This window comes from Myxocyprinus asiaticus, chromosome 8 (assembly GCF_019703515.2).
Source record: "Myxocyprinus asiaticus isolate MX2 ecotype Aquarium Trade chromosome 8, UBuf_Myxa_2, whole genome shotgun sequence".
NCBI lineage: Eukaryota > Metazoa > Chordata > Actinopteri > Cypriniformes > Catostomidae > Myxocyprinus > Myxocyprinus asiaticus.
Window position 1 is genome coordinate 54,271,608 of NC_059351.1, and position 21,949 is coordinate 54,293,556.

Here is a 21,949-nt window from a genome sequence, read left to right on the forward strand (position 1 = left end):
TATTAATCCACAGCAGTGTAACTCCACGCACATGACAATTCTGGAGTTCACTGCCTCGTGGAAAAGTGAACCTCACCGGGCAGAGCACACATACAGACCATTTGACTGATTTGAGTGACCATTTGATTATTTTTGTTTGACTTTAATATGAGTGATTTTATAATTTGAAGATCCATGTATTGTGCTGTATGGACTGATTGCACTGTGCACTTTATTAGCTGCTATTACGAGTAGTGTTGACACATATCCATTACAATAAACTTTCTTTATTCCCATATCCTGATGACCCGACCCCCACATAAAAACTGAATAACCTTGCGGATTAACCTTATATTAAAAACAGTAACGGAGCACATACCTATTTAAAACATACTGAAATCATTTTACAGAGCCGTAATAAGGCGCAAATTGCGGAGCGCTCAAAGTGTGGAGTGGGAGACAGACAGCCCAGAGTAGAGCTGGAGCAGAGCAATTATACAATGCTTTGAGCACAGAGGGGAAATTGTTGCCACTCCACGCACATACTCTTACTTAGACCTGGAGGAGTGAATTGAAGTAAGAGGGTTCTGTTCCATCAGTTGTCCTGAAGGCCAAATTCAAAGCCTTGGATTGATGTGGGCAGCTACAGGCAGCCAGCTGTGTGAAATCAAGAGTGGGGTGACGTGAGCCCTTTTTGGCTGTTTGAAGACCAGACAGGCTGCTGCGTTCTGGACCATCTGCAGTGGCTTAATCATGCTAGCTGGGAGACCAGAATAGAGGGCATTACAATAGTCCATCTTGAAATGACTAGGGCTTAGATCAGGAGCTGTGTAGCATATTCAGACAGGAAATGTCTGATTTTCCTGATGCTGTAATGTGTGAACCTGCAAGACAGGGCGGTTTATGACATATGTTGGCAGTGAAGTTAAGCTGCTCATCCACCACCACTCCCAGGTTCCGGGCTATTCTTGTTGGAGTTAGCATAGTTGAACCAAGACGAATAGAGAGGTTGTGGTCAACAGACAGGTTGGCTGGGATAACGAGGAGTTCTGTCTTGGCAAGGTTTAGCTGAAGGTGACGTTCCTTCATCCAGGAGGCAGATATATTAGCTGAGACGGTGGGGTTATCAGGATGGAATGACAGGTAGAGCTGCATATCTTCTGCACAGCAGTGGTAGGAGAAACCATGTGCCTTAATGATAGGTCTGTGTGATAAAGTGTAGATAAAGAGGAGGGGTCCAAGTACTGATCCCTGAGGAACACCAGTGGTCAGCTGGAGTGACTTGGACACCTCTCCAGGTGACCTTCAAGGATCTGCCTGTGAGATATGACTCAAACCATCCAAGCGCAGTTCCTGTGATGCCCAGGTAAGAGAGAGTGGACAGGAGAATCTGGTGGTTCACTGTGTTGAAGCAGCAGACAAGTCAATGTGGATGAGGACAGATGATTTGGAATTCACTTTTGCCAGTCACAGGGTTTCAGCAACTAACAAGAGGGCAGTCTCCGAAGGCCACGGGCTGTGCGGCTGGAACTGAGGCCACAGGTTGAGCTGGCTTCTTTTCACCAGCATAGCAGGGGCCAAGGCTAGGTCCAAGGACTGAGCTGGCTTCTCTGTGCCAACAAAAACTAAGGTAAGGTCCAAAGACTGAGCTGGCTTATCTGTGCCAGCAGGGGAAAAGGCAAGGTGAAAGGGCTGAGCTGGCTTCTCTGTGCCAGCAGTGACTGAGGCTGAACGAAAGGGCTGAGGTAGTTTCTCTGTGCCAGCAGGAGTGGAGGCAAGGTAAAAGGGCTGAGCTGGCTTCTCTGTGCCAGCAGAGACTGAGGTAAGATGCAAGAGCTTTAATGGTAGTTGCTTACCAATAGAGGGTAAGGCAAGGACAGAAGGCTATACCAGGAGTCTTAAACTAGAGCTACACATTTGGTATATCTAAAGAGATGCTTGGTAAAGGCAGGATTCTTCTCATCTTCAAGATAAACAAGAGGCTTTGTCTGTCTTGAAGACGGTCGGTGGAGTGGTACGTGGCATTGGTAATAGTTACAATTGCAATGTGCGCACATACTTAACACACATAAATCACAGATATGCAGACATGCATTTCAATTTACAGTCTTTCTTTTCCAGGAAAACAGACAATATTTTTTTTTATAAACTATCTTGCACTCGTATTTAAATTGTTGTCCAACAAAACTCTCTAGAATTAGAATGACCGTGGAGGGACAATGTATTAAACTTTAAAAGGCAAGAATGGTCAATCGTGTGTAGAGGGCAATTAAAACAAACCATACCTTAGGCTTGATACAAACAGTGAAACATACCAGTACTGTTATACAAAATACCTGCTCTTCTGGCACATCATTTGCCCTATCAAATTAGTGGATTAGAACTAATTGTTGTATAATATAAATGTAATACTCACAGAGCTTTTCTGCAGTTCCCCACAGCTGGTAACAGTCTCCTTCTACCCTCCTCTGATGTGTTGTATTTCTTCAGGTCCAGCTCATCCAGCACCTCCTCTGACATCTGAAGCATGTAGGCGATTGCTGAACAGTGTGCAAGAGACAGTTTATTCTCTGAGTGTTTGTCTGATTTCAGAAAATCCTGAATCTCTCTGTACAAAGTCTGATCTTTCATTTCAAAAAGACAAAGAAACAGGTTGATGGATCTGTCAGTGGAAAGATGTTTGTGATTCTTGATTGTGTTTTTAATGTACTGTGAGGTTTTCCTGATGCTCTCTGAGCTATTCTCTGTGTGTGTCATTATATCTTGTAAGAGTCTCTGATTGGACTCCAGTGAGATGCCCAGCAGAAATCGCAGGAAAAGATCTAGGCGTCCATTTTCACTCTGAAGGGCTTTATTTACTGCATCTTTTAGAAAACTATAAACTAAATCAACAAATTTCAAGGTGTCAGCATTTTTTATTAAATGGCAGTAAAACACATAGAATGCAGCCAGAAACTCCTGAAAGCTCAGATGTATGAAGCAGTAGACTTTCCTATGATGAATCACAGATTCCTCCTTAAAGATCTCAGTGCAGATCCCAGAACGCACTGAGGCATCAGTGATGTCTATGCCACTCTCTATCAGGTCCTCCTCATAGAACATGACATTGCCCTTCATCAGTTGTTTGAAAGCCAGTTCAGCAAGTTTCAGAATCACTTCACTGTTGGACTGGAGGGGTTTCTCTGGATCTCTCTCTTCATACTTCTGATTCCTCATATTGATCTGAATGAGCAGGAAGTGGATGTACATTTCGGTCAGAGTTTGAGGGATTTCTGCACTGTCATCTTGTTTCAGGATGTTCTGAAACACAGTTGATGAGATCCAACAGAAGACTGGTATGTGGCACATGATGTGGAGGCTTCTTGCTTTTCTAATGTGTGAGATGATTCTGCTGGCTTGATGTTCATCTCTGATTCTCTTCCTGAAATATTCCTCCTTCTGAGGGTCATTGAATCCCTGAATTTCTGTCACACGCTTGATGTATTTGGAGGGGATCTGATTGGCTGCTGCTGGTCTGGAGGTGATCCAGATGAGAGCAGAGGGAAGCAGATCTCCTTTGATGAGGTTTGACATCAACACACTCACTGATGAAGTCTCAGTCACATCAGAAACTTTCTCACTGTCTGAAAACATCAGTGGAATTCTGCTTTCATCCAGACCATCAAAGATGAACACAACTTTACACTCATCATAAATCTTTGAGTCCAGATCAAGAAGTTCAGGATGAAAGTCCAGCAGAAGTTTATGAAGACTGTACGGCTCATCTTTAATCAAGTTTAGCTCTCGAAATGGAAGCACAAACATGAAATCTACATCCTGATTGGCATTTCTCTCAGCCCAGTCCAGAATGAACTTCTGCACAGAGACAGTTTTTCCAATTCCAGCGATGCCTTTAGTAAGAACAGTCTTTATTTGGTCTTTTCTCTTCTCCTCACATCCTGGTTTAGGTAAGGGTTTAAAGATGTCATTGCAGTAGATCGGAGTGTCTTGTAAGTGTTGAGTTTTGGATTTTTTCTCCATGTGAAGAACCTCATGTTCTTCATTCACCCCTTCACTCTCTCCCTCTATGATGTAGAGCTGTGTGTAAATCCTGTTCAGGAGAGTTTGATTCTCTTGTAGTTTGAATCCCTCAAATAAGCTCTCATAATTGTTCTTCATGATGGTTTTATGTTGCTCTTTCACTCTAAGCAGGACATCATCTACTGGTTGGTAAGAATCCTCCTGCAGGTCGAGTGCTGTGTAGAAGTGAGCAGAACCAGCAGAACTGGACCCTCTGTGTGTGTGCAGAACAGGACGTGTTCTTGATCTCTTTCTGCATTGAGGACACTCAAAGTATTCTGATGGACTAGTCTGGTCCCAGTAGCAGCTGATACACTTTCTGCAGAAGCTGTGTCCACAGGTGATTGAGACTCCATCTTTCAGAACCTGCTTACAAACTCCACATCTAGAATGATGAACCTGGATCAGATCATTCCTCACATCACTGCAGAGACAAAGCAGGAGAAACAGCCATTTTTAATCTCATGAAATTATGAGGGAGAGGGAATATTTTAACAAGAGCATTACATATGCACCAGCCCAAATGATTAGGGCTGGGAATTCCCACAGACCTCCCGATTCGATATTATAATGATATTTACTTGCTGATTCATATGTATTGCGATTTTTTAAGTATTACAATTCTGTGAGTATTGCGATTTGGCGTTTTGATATATTTAGCCATGTTAACTCTTCAGAAAGAAATGTCTATGAAGAACAATTGTGTCTGAAATGACTTTTGTTTCACACTGTAATACAGAATTTGCAGATAAAAGGTAAACTACCAATTTAAAACAACTAATCGACCAGTCGGTGCATTGTCTGAGCTATTAGTTGACTAGTCAGTGTAAAGTAACCAGTGTTTAGTTAGGCTGCATTATATGTCCATGCTACCCAATTAGATGTGTTTCATAAGGACACAAGGATGCTAAGCACAGCCATTTAACAGGATAACTAACAGATATTCAACAATTAAATGGGCTAAACAACTATAACTTCTTATCCCACAAAACTACTAAAGCAAGAAAAGTCAGAAACACAAAAATCTCCAAAACAGAGCAACACAAAACTGCTTATGCACATCCCGGACACTGAATGATGCACTTCAATCCACTTTTGCGCATTCCAGACACAGCTGACATGCTTCAAGTAACCGGAATGCTTGAAGTCATATAGCGATCGGCTCCACATTCAGAAGTGCACAGCTGTTAGATGTAAAAAATCCCTTTTTTGTCCAGGGAATGAGGAAGTGGGACACATCGTTTTCAGTCCAAATAATACAGTATTTATTAACAAATTTCTCACTTTTCACCAGTTTTCCAAAATCACACACAGGTTCAAGCCTGGCTCTCTCTTCCAGCGGTCTGGACTTAGAGATCATTTCCCACAGGAGTCAATCCTTACTGCTCTTCCTCTCTCAGCCTCGCTCTCTACAGACGTCGCTCGGTCACGCTCCTATCACCACATAAGATTATAAATATTATGCGGGTGCGACATGTAATTCACGGCATCCAACAGTTTGATAAGCCTTTTTACAGGTAAACTATTTATTGAAGCAGTGTCAGACAGAATCTGCAGAATGATTCCTGACAAATACTCTCCACAACACCTAACAAATAAACCTGTGGAGTATGCAAAAAAGGAACATTTTTTTCTCCCCTTTTCTCCCCAATTTGGAATTCCCAATTCGCTCTAAATCCTCAGTTGCCTCCGCGTCTGAGACAGTCAATCCGCGCATCTTATCTCGTGGCAAACTGAGCGCATTACCGCGGAGACATAGCGTGTGTGGAGGCTTCACGCTATTCTCCACATCATACATGCACAACTAACCACGCGCCCCACTGAGAGTGAGAACCACGAGGAGGTTACCCCATGTGACTCTACCCTCCCTAGCAACCGGGCCAATTTGGTTACTTAGGAGAGCTGGCTGGAGTCACTCAGCACGTCCTGGATTCCAACTCGCAACTCCAGGGGTGGTAGTAAACGTCTTTACTCGCTGAGCTACCCCCCCAAAAAACAGGAACATTACTCACAGCAGGGGATTTTATGTCAAACAGTTAATAACAAGCGGCACTTTGATGGCTGCAATAGGGGTGCATTACAGGACTAACGTAAAGAATTAAAGAGGCAAAACTTTTCAGAGAGAATACTGTTTGTGTTTAATTCTGCACATATCAAGATTCCTATATTCATCTATCAATCATTATATAAGCATTAAGTTAAACATGTAAATTTGTTTAAATAAAAAAAATATATATTTTTTCATCTGGGAGACGATTTAAAATTGCTTGTCTCAAGAATCGCAATTTGTAACAGAATCGATTTTGTTCCCACCCCTACAAATAATCATAAATTAACTAATGATGATTTACTAATTATTTTCTAATCATGCCATGTATCTGATACTCTTCATAAATACACACTTTCTGTTTCATAACATCACACATAATGCAACATTTTTTTTTTTTTTGCAAAAATTTGCCTCCTGGTGATCCCCAACAAGTAATTAATATATTACAATTATTACAATTGACAGTGCATCTACGTGTATTTCCTCTGTTAATTTGGGATGACTTCAAGGACTCTAACACTAAAACTTACAATTCATACAAAAATATTTTGTTTAACCACTGACCCACAACACTTAATTAGTTTACACTTTTTAAACCACTAATAGTTCTAAACATAACAAACTAATACTGGCATTATATTCATTCATTTTCTGTTATAGCATAATTTAATGTACAGCTACTTTGAAACAACGCCTGTTGTGAAAAGCGCTATAGAAATAAATTTGACTTGACTTGATTACAATTCAGACTCTCTCCTGGGGTCAAAGATAACTGCTTCATCACTGAATTTCATAGGCTGATCCGTGAATTGATCACTCTTCACAGACACACAGCTGGGTTCTGGTGATACTGCTCTCTGAATCTCCAGTCTTACAGCATAAAATCAATACATGTAAAAAGATTCACTCCATCTCTATATGTGCTTCAAGAGATATACAGTATCAGAGTTTTGTCTTACCTGGGGTCAGAGGTCAGTGTTCCATCACTAAGGTCAGGGGGCTTAGCTATGGATCTATTACTCTTCACAGACACAAAGCTGGGATCTGGTGATACTGCTTTCTGGATCTGCAGTCTTATAACATCAATCGAATAATTCAGTCAATCTCAATTTATGAAACGAATGAGATATCCAGAAGGAGTCTTTCCTCTTACCTGGGGTCAGAGGTCACTGCTCCATCTCTGAGATCAGGGGGCTTAGCTATGGATCTATCACTCTTTATAGACACACAGCTGGGTTCAGGGGGTGCTGCAGTGTTCTCCTCTTCATCAAGACTCATTTTAGATGCAATGCTGCTCTTCTTTCCCTCCATAGAAAGAGGTAGCTATTAGGCCTGCAAATACAGTACATAAATAAAGAGTTAACATCCTCCTCACTCATAAAATAGCACTAAACACATTACAAATAGTTATTCAAATGTTAAATAAATTAGATTTAAGGGTATTTCTGAACTTAAAATAATAATTTATTAGCTGAATGCTGAACTCCTTGAATCCTGGCGAACACACACTCAAAAAATCCATCCATCCATCCATCCATTCATCTTCTATAGCCGCTTGTCCTATGCAGGGTCAGGGTAAGTGCTGGAGCCTATCCCAGGAAAACACCCTGGACAGGTGGCCAGTCCATCACAGGGCAACAAGTCAAGTCATTTTTATTTGTATAGTGCTTTTCACAACACACATCGTTTCATAGTAGCCTTACAGAAAATCATGCATTAACAGAAAATGAAACTGTAATATCTATAAAGTCTTAAGAGTCATCATTGTGTAGTTTGATTAAATATGATTGTGAATTGTGTATCAAAATAAATAATTTAATTAATTAATTAATAATTGTAATTAGAACCCCAGTGAGCATGCCGAAGGCGACTGTGGCGAGGAACACAAAACTCCATTAGATGTATGTTAATGGAGAGAAATAACCTTGAGAGAAACCAGACTCACTGTGAGGGTCAGTTCCCCTTTGGCTAACAGCATGAATATAATGCCAAAATTAGTTTTATTTGTGTATTTGTATTATTTGTGTGCAGTGCAAGTCATGGTTTAAAATTAGTTAACTAAGTAAGTGTTAAGGGTCAGTGTTTAACAGATTTTGTATGAACTGTAAGATTAATGAATAATGTCTTTGAAGGTCATCCTGGATTAACTGCAGAAGTTCACATAGATGCATAATTTAGTTGGCTGATAAAGGCTTCTGCTGGCAATTAATTGATAGTCTATGTATTCCATTTTAAGAGTGTAGTCCATCAATAAACAAAGATGATGCAGGCAGAGATCAGTGAGGTGCATCACAGTTCAACCGGCAGGTCATTTCAGTGAGGTTTGGTGGGGTCCATCCTAAGTCCAAGGTTCAGGCAGTGGCATATGAAGTATCCCAGGTCTTATGGTTGGAGTTGACATCAGTTCATCCTCTGAAGTCCATCATAATAGACTGAAGTGATGTCTGGCTGGCACCGGCTGCATTTAGTCATCATCACTCAGAGACACATAGCAGTGGAGTGCGACGCCAAGCAGGAATGGAGCTGGATCCAGCCGGTTCTGGTGACCTCGAGATAGGAGTCCCGAGGTTGAGACAGGGATGCCATTCATTATTATTAGTTATAGATCATGATAAATATTTCTGATTCTTGCAGGCCTAACTAAAGCAGCCTAATTGTGAGGTGATGGATAAATTAGGTGTATGCCTGGCTAAATAGATGAGTCTTTAGTCTAGACTTAAACTCAGTGTTAGGGAGACTATTCCATAGTTTAGGAGCCAAACAGGAAAAGGATCTACCTCCTTTTGTGGATTTTGATATTCTGGGAACTATTAACAAGCCAAATTTTGTGATCGTAATGAACATGATGGAATATAGCATGACAGAAGGTCACTTAAGTACTCTGGAGCTAGACCATTCAAAGCTATGTATGTAGTTAACAGAATTTTAAAATGAATATGAAATTTAACAGGTAGCCAATGTAACGACAATAAAATGGGGCTAATACGATCATAATTCTTGGTTCAAGTCAACACTCTGACTGCTGAATTTTGAACCAATTGAAATGTATTTATTGAACTTGCTGGACATCCTCCCAGTAATGCATTACTATAGTAAAAAATTTAATTAAATATTGATCAGTTTCTCACCCAACCTATTATATCGCTTCTGAAGACATGGATTTAACCACTGGAGTCACATGGATTAGATTACTTTTATGCTGATTTATGTGATTTTTGGAGCTTCAAAATTGTGGCATCCATTCACTTGCATTGTATGGACCAACAGAGCTGAAATATTCTTCTTTAAATCTTCATTTGTGTTCTGCAGAAGAAAGAAAGTCATACACATCTGGGATGGCATAAGGGTGACTAAATGATGAGAGTGTTTTTTTTTTTTTTTTTAATTGCATTCCTTGCATTGTTTTAAAAAAAATTATGCACAACAATAACTCTCTCAGTCGGCATTAAGGGAAATTTAGACCCTACACTGCCCGCTTACAGGCAGAAACTGAAACAGGAAGCACCCACCCTCAGAACAATCCAGTGCTGGTCGGACCAATCAGACTCTACGCTACAAGACTGTTTTGATCACGCGGACTGGGAGATGTTCCGGTCCACCTCTGATGACGACATTGAGCTTTACGCTGTTAGCGTAACGTGTTTCATCAGAAAGTGTGTAGAGGACATCGGCTCGCACACCAGCCGACTTCATGATAGCTTCTTCCCCCAAGCAATCAGCCTTTTAAACTCTTGATCTCCCACGATCAAAATACATCAGTACTGCACTTTATTACTCTTATACTTATATCTCACACTGGACTGTCATAAATTATATTATTATTATATTATATTCTCTCTTAACAACACACTGGCAACTGACTATCAACCGACATCCTGAATGTCAATACAGTACAATACAACCTACTGCACATTCTATATATACTTTTTTATTGTATAATGTGTATTCTACATTGTGTGTATTGTATACTGTACATTGTATGTTATTATGTGTATATTGTGTTGTGTGTAATTATGTGTATATTAGATTTTAAATTGTGTTGTTAATTTGATGTTATTGTAAATTGGTATATGTCTCATCACTGTCATGACTGCTATGTTGCTCGTAACTGCACCCAAGAATTTCACACACTATTGCACTTGTGTATATGGTTGTGTGACAATAAAAGTGATTTCATTTGATTTGATTTAAAGCAGTAAGTCCAACACTTGAACCTGCATCATATATGCTATCATGTGCTCTGCCCATCGACTGCCAGAGACAACTTAAGAAGTTTTTCAGAAGTCAGGATAAAATTCAGTGGGGAATGCTAGCCTAACATGTTCAAGGAATGTGTCTGATAATAAATATTTTTCACTGAAGTCATCTCAGTGCACGCTTGTTTTGAGTTGATCTATGATGCGTGCATACAACTTGAATGGAATCATTTCTAATGCTACCATAATTTCATAAAAACTGTTTTATTTTTTCATGAATCAAACTACTTGTTTATTATAAAACAAAAATGTAGAATCTTTTTAGAAAATAAGAAATTTTCTCTGTGTACACAATCGATGTTGAACGTTGCTCAGAGCCACTGATCCAGAGTCATCTTTTCTCATTCTCCCAGTTATGGGGAGCTGTAACATGGAGCAGTTCGGCTGCATAAGTCCGTGAATTGAGGGAGTATTTCACCCTGTATATCATGTCGTGGCCAGTGGATGACTAGTCTTATAATCCCTCTGTCTAAATGCGTTTACTGATTTTTTAATGCAGTGTGTATTAACACATACGTTGACCTCATATTATGCTAAAACATGCAATTTTCCCGGCTTGTACAGCTAATGCGCATGAGTGTTAGTGAGTTGATTGACAGACAATGTCTGTATCTAAAAGGTGATTGGCTCTTTTACCTGCAAGGTGGGACCTCCTTTCTACATCCATTGACTCTTGGTTGCTAGAGTTTCTTGGTTGGGCATTCCAATTTCTCCCATTCATTTAAATAGAAGTGACTTAAATAGATTCTGTCCTCATCTTCTATAGAACTACAATGCCCATCATGCACTACATCTCCTCCCCGAAGTTTGCACACTTTTACTCCTGATTTCTTACAATACAGGGAAAGTAGAGGTGTAAAAAAGCAACGTGTTACTTTATTTAAAAAATAACAAAATATTATGGTTTAAAATAAATAATATTGCATTTATTTACTTGTTACTCTAAAAAAGTAATCTGATAATGTAACGTGCGTTACTTGTAACATGTTACCCCCAGCACTGGTTAAGAAATAATGTAATAAGTGAAATCCGAAAAGTGAAAGCAAATGTTTACGTTAATATAATAGGTGAAGCAAAGGGGAATGTAAAATTACTGTGGGAAAATTTGAGAAACCAAACTGGAAACTATAATAAGTCAGTGAGAAATATGGAACTTGAATTAAAAGGAACAATTATTCATGATCATGGTGTGATAGCAGATATTTTAAATATTTTTTTTGTGGATTCAATTAATGTTCTCACAAAATCTCTTTGTCCACAGGCTCAGAATATAAATACGTAAATAGTACCTTGCCAGTATTTATTCCTAAGGTGTGCGAGGCAAAAGTTGACAAGATTATTTGTTCCCTTAAAGGTTCTAGGGCAAGAGATAACTATGGGATAGATTTACTCTTCCTTAAAACTTGTAAAAAAAAATAAAACAAAACAGGTATCGGTCCGATGAGCCCGATCCAAATCCGATACTGTGTTAGTCATGTTCGTTATTGTCAAGCTCAAAAAATGACAACCATAAAAACAAAGTATTTCATATGACTCGTGCATTTTATTCAAAGCCACTTGATGACGTGCGATAGCTCTGTGAAAGGCTGTTTAATAAGTAATTATATAAAATGCACGCGCAGCTCCAGCGTGTTATTGCATGGTGCTGCTCTGCTGACACACACCCGCGCCTATTTTTAGCCTTTACACGGCTAAAAATAGCATTTAACAACATCTCAGATGTAGATGCTCAATAGTTCAGTTCACTTCTATGCATTTAGAACGGCACCAGAGGTGCATTTTTACCAGAATTTGAAAAAGAAGCAAATTAAACTACTGTGACCTTGCTTACAAACAGACACATACAGGACTTTCTGGAGAGTTCAGAATGTCAAAAAAGCATGAGGGTTTAAAAAGTTAAAGGAGTCACAGGGAGACTCACGGAGGCACAGATATGAACTCAGTAGCAGGGTTTATTGAACAGATGATTGAAACAGTGATGTAAATGCTGTGAGTAAATCCAGTTGAGCGTAGTGGCAAACAGCAGGCGAGTAATATCCAGACAGGGTATAGACACGATGAACAGATAACTCACAACAGTCTTATGATACTTGCAGGCAATAATGAAGACACAGGTGTGTTTGACATAGCAGAAAGGTCTGGAGTCTCAAAGATACTACCGATGAGAACAGACAAAGAATGTGTGTGAAAGCAGGGTATATATGCAGTCCTTGATTAGCCACTAATGATATGCAGGTGTGTGTAATCAGAACTCAGGGGCGAGTGAGCTCTGTGACAGCAGTGAGGAAGAAATAGAGAGAGAACGGTGGCTCTGTGACAAAAGGTGCACGATTGAGATATATTACTATATATTACTATTATTATATATTTTTGTTATTTGTATTGTTTACAAATGATAATAATATTTAAGTTGAAAGGGTTCCAAAAAATAACTATGTGAATGAAAAGTGAGCTGATATCTTCCAAATAAATTGAACAAAAAAAAGAGATCTGAATCCTTTAAAGTCCAGATACAAGTTTTAAATTACTGTTAATTTTGCTGCTACATTATCCAGTATACTAGTTAACAATAAAGTTTCTTAATAAGCTATATATTTATATTGAAATAATGTGTAGTTAGAGGTTTGTGTTTCTTTACATATTAAAGAGCACACACAATTAGTTCCACACAATAATGTAAAGATATTCTAAACTGATTATGCAAAAAAACAACACTGGTATCAGCTTGGGATCGGTATCAGAAAAAGAGAAAAAGTGGTATCGGTGCATCCCTACAGTAAATCATGATATTTTACTTTCTAGGCTTTCACATGTTCATTTTTCTACTGGTGCCATTGAGTGGCTTAAATCTTATCTAGAACATAGAAAACAGTGTGTAAGAGAAGGAAACTCAACATCTGAATATTTAGATTACGAGGTTGGAGTCCATTTTGGGATCATTATTTAGTTTGTATGTAAATGAAATCCACGATGTCTGTCCTCCTGGTGTTTCTTGTCAAATGTATGCGGATGATGCTGTTATCTATGTACATTAAAAAAATAAGCAAGAAGCTGCACATGAATTATCATCTGCAATGGTTCATGTGTCACAATGGTTGGCTGAATCTTACCTACATCTAAATGTAACAAAAACTAGGCACTAGACAAAAAGTATAATGTCTTGAGTTGGGATAATTTGAGTAAATTTGTACATAGGTCTACTGTTGACTTTTAAAATTCATATTGGTCTTGCCCCACCGATATTTAAACAGTACATTTATAAAATTACAGGAAATGTAACTAGGGCTGGCGTTAGGGGTGATTGCAAAATACAATTAAGAAAGAGTGTTTCTGGTCCGTTGTCTTTTGCTTTTAGAGCAACCCATGACTGGAATGCACATCCAGCTGATTTGAAAGCTCTAACAAGTTATGGAGTTTTCTCTAAAAAATTAAAAGTCTGGTTATTTTGACCTTTGACATCAACCTGCCCAGGGACAGCAGATGAAAATTAGTCACTGGCTAAATAAATCTGATACATTTACATATTTGAGATGATTGATTAATGTGTATTGTCCCTGACAAATAAATAAATAAATAAAAACCTCTGGTCTAGGATCAGTTTCCCACAACCAAATCCAAACCTTACCAATATGTAAAACACGAAAACTGACTCTAGATCAGTGGTTGCGAATAGCATCTTCCGACATCATTTGCTTCATTCATGCACAGAGAAAATGTAGCTAAAATTGATTTTACAATACACAAAACCACTTTTCTTAAACAAAGGTAGTGTAATTCATTGATTTCGGTTTTGGTAGCATTAAACAAAATTTCATCTATTTTTTTTTCACTTAACACAGACCACCCCCACTATTTTCAGAAGAACCCTCAATGATTTTGATCTTTAACCGGGCCTGGCTGAATGCCAAATTGAAAAAATGACAACCGAATATCACCTCCATTAACTCTGTAGACAAAGTAGGTATTTACATTTGGTCACTTCACGTGTTTTTACATTTATGCATTTGGCAGACGCTTTTATCCAAAGCAAATTACAGTGCCCTTATTACAGGGACAATCCCCCTGGAGCAACCTGGAGTTAAGTGCCTTGCTCAAGCACACAATGGTGGTGGCTGTGGGGACTGAACCAACAATCTTTTGGTTACCAGTTCAGTGCTTTAGTCCACTACACTGCCACCACTCCCTGAAAAAAACATTTCCTGTTTTTGCTAATTGGATTGCTGTCTGATCAGGAAACGACCAAGGCCCTGTTCACACTTGGCATTAACATGTTCACTGTGATCCGATCAAGTAGATCACCTCATCACCCAATCAGAAAACAGCACGTTTAGATTTGTATATGATTACGTCATCAAATATGCCCCTGCCACCATGCTTTCTGGAAACATTTTAACAAAGCACTGCGTGTTTCTCGGGTACCGATGAAATTAAAAAAAAGAATGAAATGTAAAACATTTAGACCACAAAAACATTTAAGTGTTGTGAGAAGATAATTAAGATAAATTAAATTGTTGGGTTAGATCCATCCAGCTTGTAAGAAAAATGGTACTGCTTTTAATGTTACCCTCGTGCTGACATCATCAATCTTGATGCACACTGATAATGCTTACACAAGTCAAGAACAGACATTTAAATCATGCCGTAAGTTAATTCAAGCAAAAGGTGTTTTTGTGTTTCAGGTCCATTTCTCTTGATTTGTGAAACATTCTCAGCACTCAGTTTGGGTATGTGATGCTAAAATATGGGACAAACGGCATCGCTTATGAATTTCATATAGAACAAAAATGTTGTCTTAATTACGGGAAGTTTCTTTATTTTACGGGACATTTGGCAACGTATATTTTGCTTATTAATTTGACCTGATACTGCTGAGGGTGACTCTCTCTCTTCACTCATTTTTTAATTTTAATTCAGCTTTATTGGCATGACAGCTTTATAACAGTATTGCCAAAGCATTAGAAAGTTGTTTCTATATAGATTTTAAATAAATAATTAAATAAATATACAAACATAACAAAAAAGATGAAAGAATACAATAGGTAATTGTGAAAAAAAGAAGAGTGAAACATGTGAATACTAATAAATATTACACAGGGGAAAAAGACACAAATCACTGTCATGAATTCTCTCAGTAGATGACCGCGGTGACAGCGGTTATGTTTCAATCACAATGCTGTGATGTAAGTAATGATGTACTATTTCCCACATTCTGTTTATGTTTCATGAACTAATAAGCGAAAACCATTGCCCCCAAGTAACATACTGTGGCTGACTGGAGACGGCAGTGCGTCAGAGAGAGAGTTACGGAAAGCTGTCTGACACCTGTGTGTGTCGTACTGCCGTCTCCAGTCGGCCCTTATCCCTCTCGAGCTAATCAGCCTGATTAGGAGCCAGGTGTGTAGAATCACGACCCGGCCCTGCCCTCCGCCCTGCCACAAATACGTACATTTTTTTGTTGAGTTTTCATTTATTGCCTCATGAAACAAGCAGAATATGGGAAATGGCATATCATTACTTACAGCAGGTTAGTAAAACCAGCCCCAGAACAACGTAACAGGGTGCTGAGATGTTGAAATAATCCTCGCAGACATGAGCTTGTCTCTCACGTACAAAGACACGCCGTGTTTGTGCAAGTGCACTGTCGCAGGCAGTCAGAGAATTTCAGCCGCAAGCAAATAAACCGTAACAAATTATCAGTGAAAATATCGGCGCAATAATAATATTTTGCTTTTCCCGGTTATCGACCAATAACATATCGCCAGTACTGGGTAGTAACGGATTACATGTTATCTAAATTATGTAATCAGATTTCAAAAATCAAGTACTTGTAATTGGATTAAATAACATTTTAAAATAGACATAATCGGACTACAGTTACTTTTTTATAGATTACATGATTATATATTAAGAAGGCAACAGCAGTTAATTGTTAATAATTTATTGATCACCCTAATCATTATCTTTTTTCAATCTTTTACATTTTTCATTCTAAATCAGCACACCGCTGATATACGTTCAGTAAGCCTTTGAGTGTTTTCGGAAGGGGGGCGTTGTGTGTATTGCACTCAGAACTGACACTCGTTACTAGCCAGCCAGGTGAAGATGGAGCATCTACCTCAGCATTTAACCACTCAATCTATAGAGATAATTTCATTTTTAAGAATGAAATTACACCAGTGGTGTGCAGCTCACTGAACTTAATTGCTTGAAATGATCTAGTGGATGCCATCTCTAAGGGTCCTGCCTGCAGGGTACACAATCAACAGCAAAATGTGCAGCAATATGCAACATAGCCCATCGCCTAACTGCATGAAATTTGACATAAAACTTGACACAACTGTTTGTTGTGTGACTCGGTGAAACTCTGCTGCTTTAAAATAGTCTGCTCTTTTAGAATATTCTTGTTGTTCAAAAGACAATATATCTTTTATAAATTTCAGTGTTTTTAAATGAAAGCTTTGCCCTTGCAACGTCATTGCTGTTGATTTTATGGTCATTAATGTTCATAATATTGCTATTGTTTTATGCACTTAAAATTAACTTGATATCTCTGTGTTTTGAATTATAAACACTGGCCATGCACTGTCATTGCTGTTAGATTTAATGTTTATTTCATTCATGTATTGTTTAATGCACTTTTTAAAATGTCATAAGGAGCTCTTTATGTTAGTAATAAAGAATAGAATACATTTACTTCCTCTTTATACTTTTATGTTAAAAACATTATCTTAATCAAATGCATGTGACATACAATAAAATAGAATTAGGTTGAATGTAATCCAAAAGTAATCAAATTAGATTACCACAAAAATGTATTCAATGAGATTACGTTACTGATTGCAATTTTTGTCATGTAATTTGTAATTAGTACCTGTATTCCGCCCAGCACTGTATATCGCCCGGTGATACTATATATCGCGCATCTCTACTTTAAACATTGAATTAACTTTGCTACAATGGCTGTGAGGATAATATTTGGTCAAACAGACCTCTGCCCTGATAGCACACGTACATCACGTAGATGTCTATTTGATGTGTGTGTTTACATCTGGAAGACGTATTTTTTAAGTTGTTTGTTCATCTGTAATACATCTATAAGACGTCTGCTCTCAGATGTCAATAAGACATTCAGCAGATGTCTTTGAGACGTTTATGATTTAGAATGTGTATAAATCTGATCTTTTTAAGATGATTAACAGATGTAAATTAGATTGTGATGCTTTCCAGATGAAAAGATCTAAAACAGACATCTCGGAGAGCTATCTGCAGGGTTGTGGAGTAACGAAATACATGTAACAGGATTACGTATTTAAAATACAAAATATAAGTAACTGTATTCCACTACAGTTACACTTTAAATCATTGGTAATTCGAATACAGTTACATTCAAAAAGTATTTAGATTACTGAAGAGATTACTTTGCATTTTATTGTCATTTGTTTCATTTAATATTTAGTCCTTTCAGATGGAAAACATTTATACATATAAATGATGCGATCCAAAGTGCATTTGAACAGCGGTGAAACACTTTCTTATGATGTGTTACATTCATACGAGCAGACAGAGAAGTAAGTTTGAAGTAAGTTTGGAGCAGAAGAAATAGAAATAAACCTTGTGTAAATTGTCAGCTTTACGCTAAGATAAAATGCTATTTCTAGACATTTTACATGCACATGTTACCAGGCACAATCATATTCTATTTCTTTTTTTCTAGTAAGACCTTTGATATTAGAGCAAAAATCATATTCTTGATAATAATGTTTGTATTATTTTCCTGTAAAAATATCTAAAAATCCTTAAAACAAGATCAGTTTGATTTATCTTGTTTTAGAAACAACACTGCATAAGATATTTGGGTTTTTCAGAGAATGTATTTTTAACATGTGTATTTTGTCTTACTGTACTGGCAGAGTTTTTAATAGTCAAAACAAGTGAAAAAATCTACCCGTGCTGAAGAGGTAATCCAAAGTATTTAGATTACATTACTGATCTTGAGTAATCTAACGAAATACATTACAAATTACATTTTACAGCATGTAATCTGTAATCTGTAGTGGAATACATTTCAAAAGTAACCCTCCCAACCCTGTGTGTACTATCAGGGTCTGATAAAACAGTGTATTTTTTTTATTTTTTTGTCAATTCAGAGGAAATACATAATTACAAGTGCGTAGACAGGAAATTACTTTTGTGTGTGCCTCAATAAAAATGGTTATATTATTTCATGTTATAAAAAGGGTTTAATTTTAGTTACCCTGGTGAGATTAGTGTTCATTTGAGTGATAGGGTTTCAGTAAGATTACGTCTTCTCTGACGATTGATTACGTAATATCATCAGTGTGAGTTTAGTCGCAGGACTATAATGGTATTTCATGGATAATACCCTGTCTGGTCATCTCTTCCTGGTAACTGCTTACACTACAATAAGTTTGAACGAATTGCATTTACCTTTGATTATATGTGAAATCAAACAGTATATGAAATTAAGGTATTCTCGTAACACACTACTAACACTTGGATGTGTACTCAAGAAACGATACAGACACACCAATTAAAAATATAAATGCAACCCACCGCATTGGAGACTACAGTGTATGTTCAACACAGAAATATAAATCGGCCTTCATTTTCTGTCACAACCGAAATGATCAGATCTAACAAACAGATGCCTTATGGCCATAAAACTTAATTAAAATCTTACCGTGAAAAATGATCCCACTGGTGTTAATGGCCTTCCTTGTTGATGACGGTCGTGTGTTTTTACTTTCGCTTTAACATGTTCCTGGGTCTTCGTCTTCTTCTTCTTCTTCTTTGGTTCTTAGATACTGCATTACCACCATCTACTGTGTGTAATGGATCAGAGACTTTCCTGCTATATACTTCCAGTATTATCAGGACTAAAAGCTTCCAGTATATTCTTTCAATCAGACTTGAACTTTTAAGAAATGTAATAGTATATTACTTCCTATTGTTGGATTCAAAATGTTCTTTAATGTTATTTGTTGCTCTCCTTTCTTCTGTAATTCTTCTACTAATTAGTTTCTTTCTTCTGCATATTCTCTGCACTGTATTATTACATGTTCTACTGACTCCTTAACCCCACACCAGCTGCATAACCCTGTTGGATGTATTAAATGCATTATTTAACCCCGTTTGTCCCAATCTGAGTCTTGATATAATACATTCTTCTTTCCTTCTTCCCCCTGATATCCTTCCTCTACCGACCAATGGTTGTACTGAATATAAATGTCTTCCCTTTTCCTCATTATTCCAATGGTATTGTCACTTTTGCATTATTTTCTTTTTAATTATTGTTTTAATTTCTGATCTACTCTATGATATTTGCTCATAGAGATTTGTCTGTCTTCTTTCATCATTGCTTTTTTTTTTTTTTTTTTTTGCCAATTTGTCTGCTTCTTCATTTCCTTTCACTCCTACATGAGCAGGTTCCCATAAAAAATGGTACTTTCCTGTTTGATTGTTGCATATTTATAAAATCTGGAGAATCTCCACCACTATGTCTTGTCTTCAATCAGAATATTGAGCGTCTAAACTAAATAATGCCGAACAAGAGTCTGAACAAATGACAGTATTAGTTGATCCTATGTCATTTATCTTTTGTATTGCAATCATAATTGCTAGTAATTCTCCTGTAAATACTGAAACATGATCTGATATCCCTTTTCCTTCTGCTGTTTTCAATTTTGGTATGGTATAAGCAATTCCCACCTGTCCTTTTCCTGGATCTTTAGATGCATCTGTATAAACTTGAGTAAGACAATCATATTTTGTCCAAATGTACTCCTTTGTTATTTCTGCCTCTATTACTATCTGGTCATTTCCTTGCCTTGACTCTAATAGGAATAAATCTACTTTAGGTTTTGGTATAATCTATAATGGAGTTGGAGGTAAAGTTACTATTGATGCAACTTTATACTCCTTTCATTTCATTTCTTATACTAAATCTTCAATAATCCAACCAAAGCTAGTTTCCTTTCCTTTTCCATGTTCCCAGCATGCTTCTAACACCGTTTTGTTCGGGTGCTGATCTTTCTGACCTTTTAAATTAGCTCAGTATGACATTATTAATGTCTTCTTAAATACATTGACATCTCACCCAGCTCCACCTGCAAAGCTGGAATTGGAGAAGATGGATATGCTCCACATCATATTCTTAATGCTTGAGACTGTATTCTTCCTAATTTACCTAACTGAGTTTTAGATGCTGATCCGTATGTTATACAAACATAGTTAAATACTGTTCTTATCAATGTTGTATAAATGGGTTTTAAAGCCATTCTATCAGCCCACCATTCATTTCCTGAAACACATCTCATTACATTTAACATCTTCTTTCATTTCTCTACCATTTTATATGTATTTTTTTTCATGTTGCTTTACTGTCAAACCATATTCCTATAAATCTTCTGAAACTCTTTCTAATTCCTTATTATATAACTTTATTTTTAAATCTGTATTTATCTTTTTATATGTAAAGAAGATGGATTTAGTTTTCTCTACTGAGAATTTAAAGCCCCACTTATGGGACCATTTTTCATCATTATTTATGGCTGATTGCAATTTTTTTTTTAACTATATATTCTTAATTTCTTCCTCTGAACCAAAGGGCTCCATCATCTGCAAACAGCGATTTACCCAAATTAATATCAGCTGTAGCAAAAACATCATTAATCATAATAATAAATAGTAATGGACTTATGACACTTCCTTGGGGTGTCCCGTTTTCTATCAAGCCACTATTGGACATAACTTCTCCAATCTTCACTTTAATGTTTCTTTCAATTAGGAAATCTTTAATCCAATTATATATTCTTCCTCCTATTCCAATCTGATCTAATTTTATTAGCAGTCCTTCCTTCCATAACATGTCGTAAGCCTTTTCCACATCAAAAAATACTGCTATTACTGTTTCTTTACTTATTAAGGCTTTCCTTATATCTTCCTCCAAATTTATGATAGGGTCCATTGTTCCTGTTCCTGGGTCACTGACAATAGACCTTTTTCACAGAATGTGATGATGCATTTCTGCTTATTTAGTAGTGTAAATCTAGCTTTTTTTTTTTTATTATATATTATACATTTTTTAAATATTGAGTGTAAATTTATAACATTATGCCTTGTGTTATATTACCCTGGAATTAGTTTTAAAAACTGAATAAACACAGCTGTGAGTGGGTTTCTATTACAGCTGCTGAGAGAGTGACAGTAAATTTTGGCATCTTCTCCCACTTTACTGTCTTAATCCACGACTCTCTGTTTTATTTCCTCTTCTGGAAAGTCATTCAAATGTAATAGTGGATTTTTTTCTTTTGGTCTTGGAGCAAATGGGTAAGTGAAAATAATATTTGCTGTGATCTCCCATTCATCACTGTTGAAGTTTACCCTGCAAACATTTACTTCCGCGTTCCAAAACCCGGAGTGTGAAAAAGGTCTATTCAAGGAGGGATTTCTTGGAGCGCTGTGTCTGAAACTGCCCCTTATACACTATATAGTGCACTATTTCTGTGGATGATTTAAATATTCGGTTATAACATGTAGATTATGATCAGATGAGGGTGCTATGCGCACAGAAACGCCACCCAGC

The 21,949-nt window shown here is 37.4% G+C and overlaps 1 protein-coding gene across 1 annotated transcript in view; it reads right to left on the reverse strand.

Annotated features, from left to right (window-relative positions):
* Positions 1 to 19,145, reverse strand: part of LOC127444635 (NLR family CARD domain-containing protein 3-like) — a 41,141-nt gene extending 21,996 nt beyond the window's left edge. The window contains exons 1-4 of the mRNA XM_051704125.1: positions 19,046 to 19,145; positions 7,242 to 7,420; positions 7,048 to 7,161; positions 2,396 to 4,462 (exon numbers count right to left, since the gene is read on the reverse strand). Coding sequence (XP_051560085.1) covers positions 2,396 to 4,462; positions 7,048 to 7,161; positions 7,242 to 7,399 — 2,339 coding nt within the window. The 5' untranslated portion in view covers positions 7,400 to 7,420; positions 19,046 to 19,145. The remainder of the gene's footprint in view (positions 1 to 2,395; positions 4,463 to 7,047; positions 7,162 to 7,241; positions 7,421 to 19,045) is intronic.
* Between the last annotated feature and the right edge of the window lie 2,804 nt (positions 19,146 to 21,949).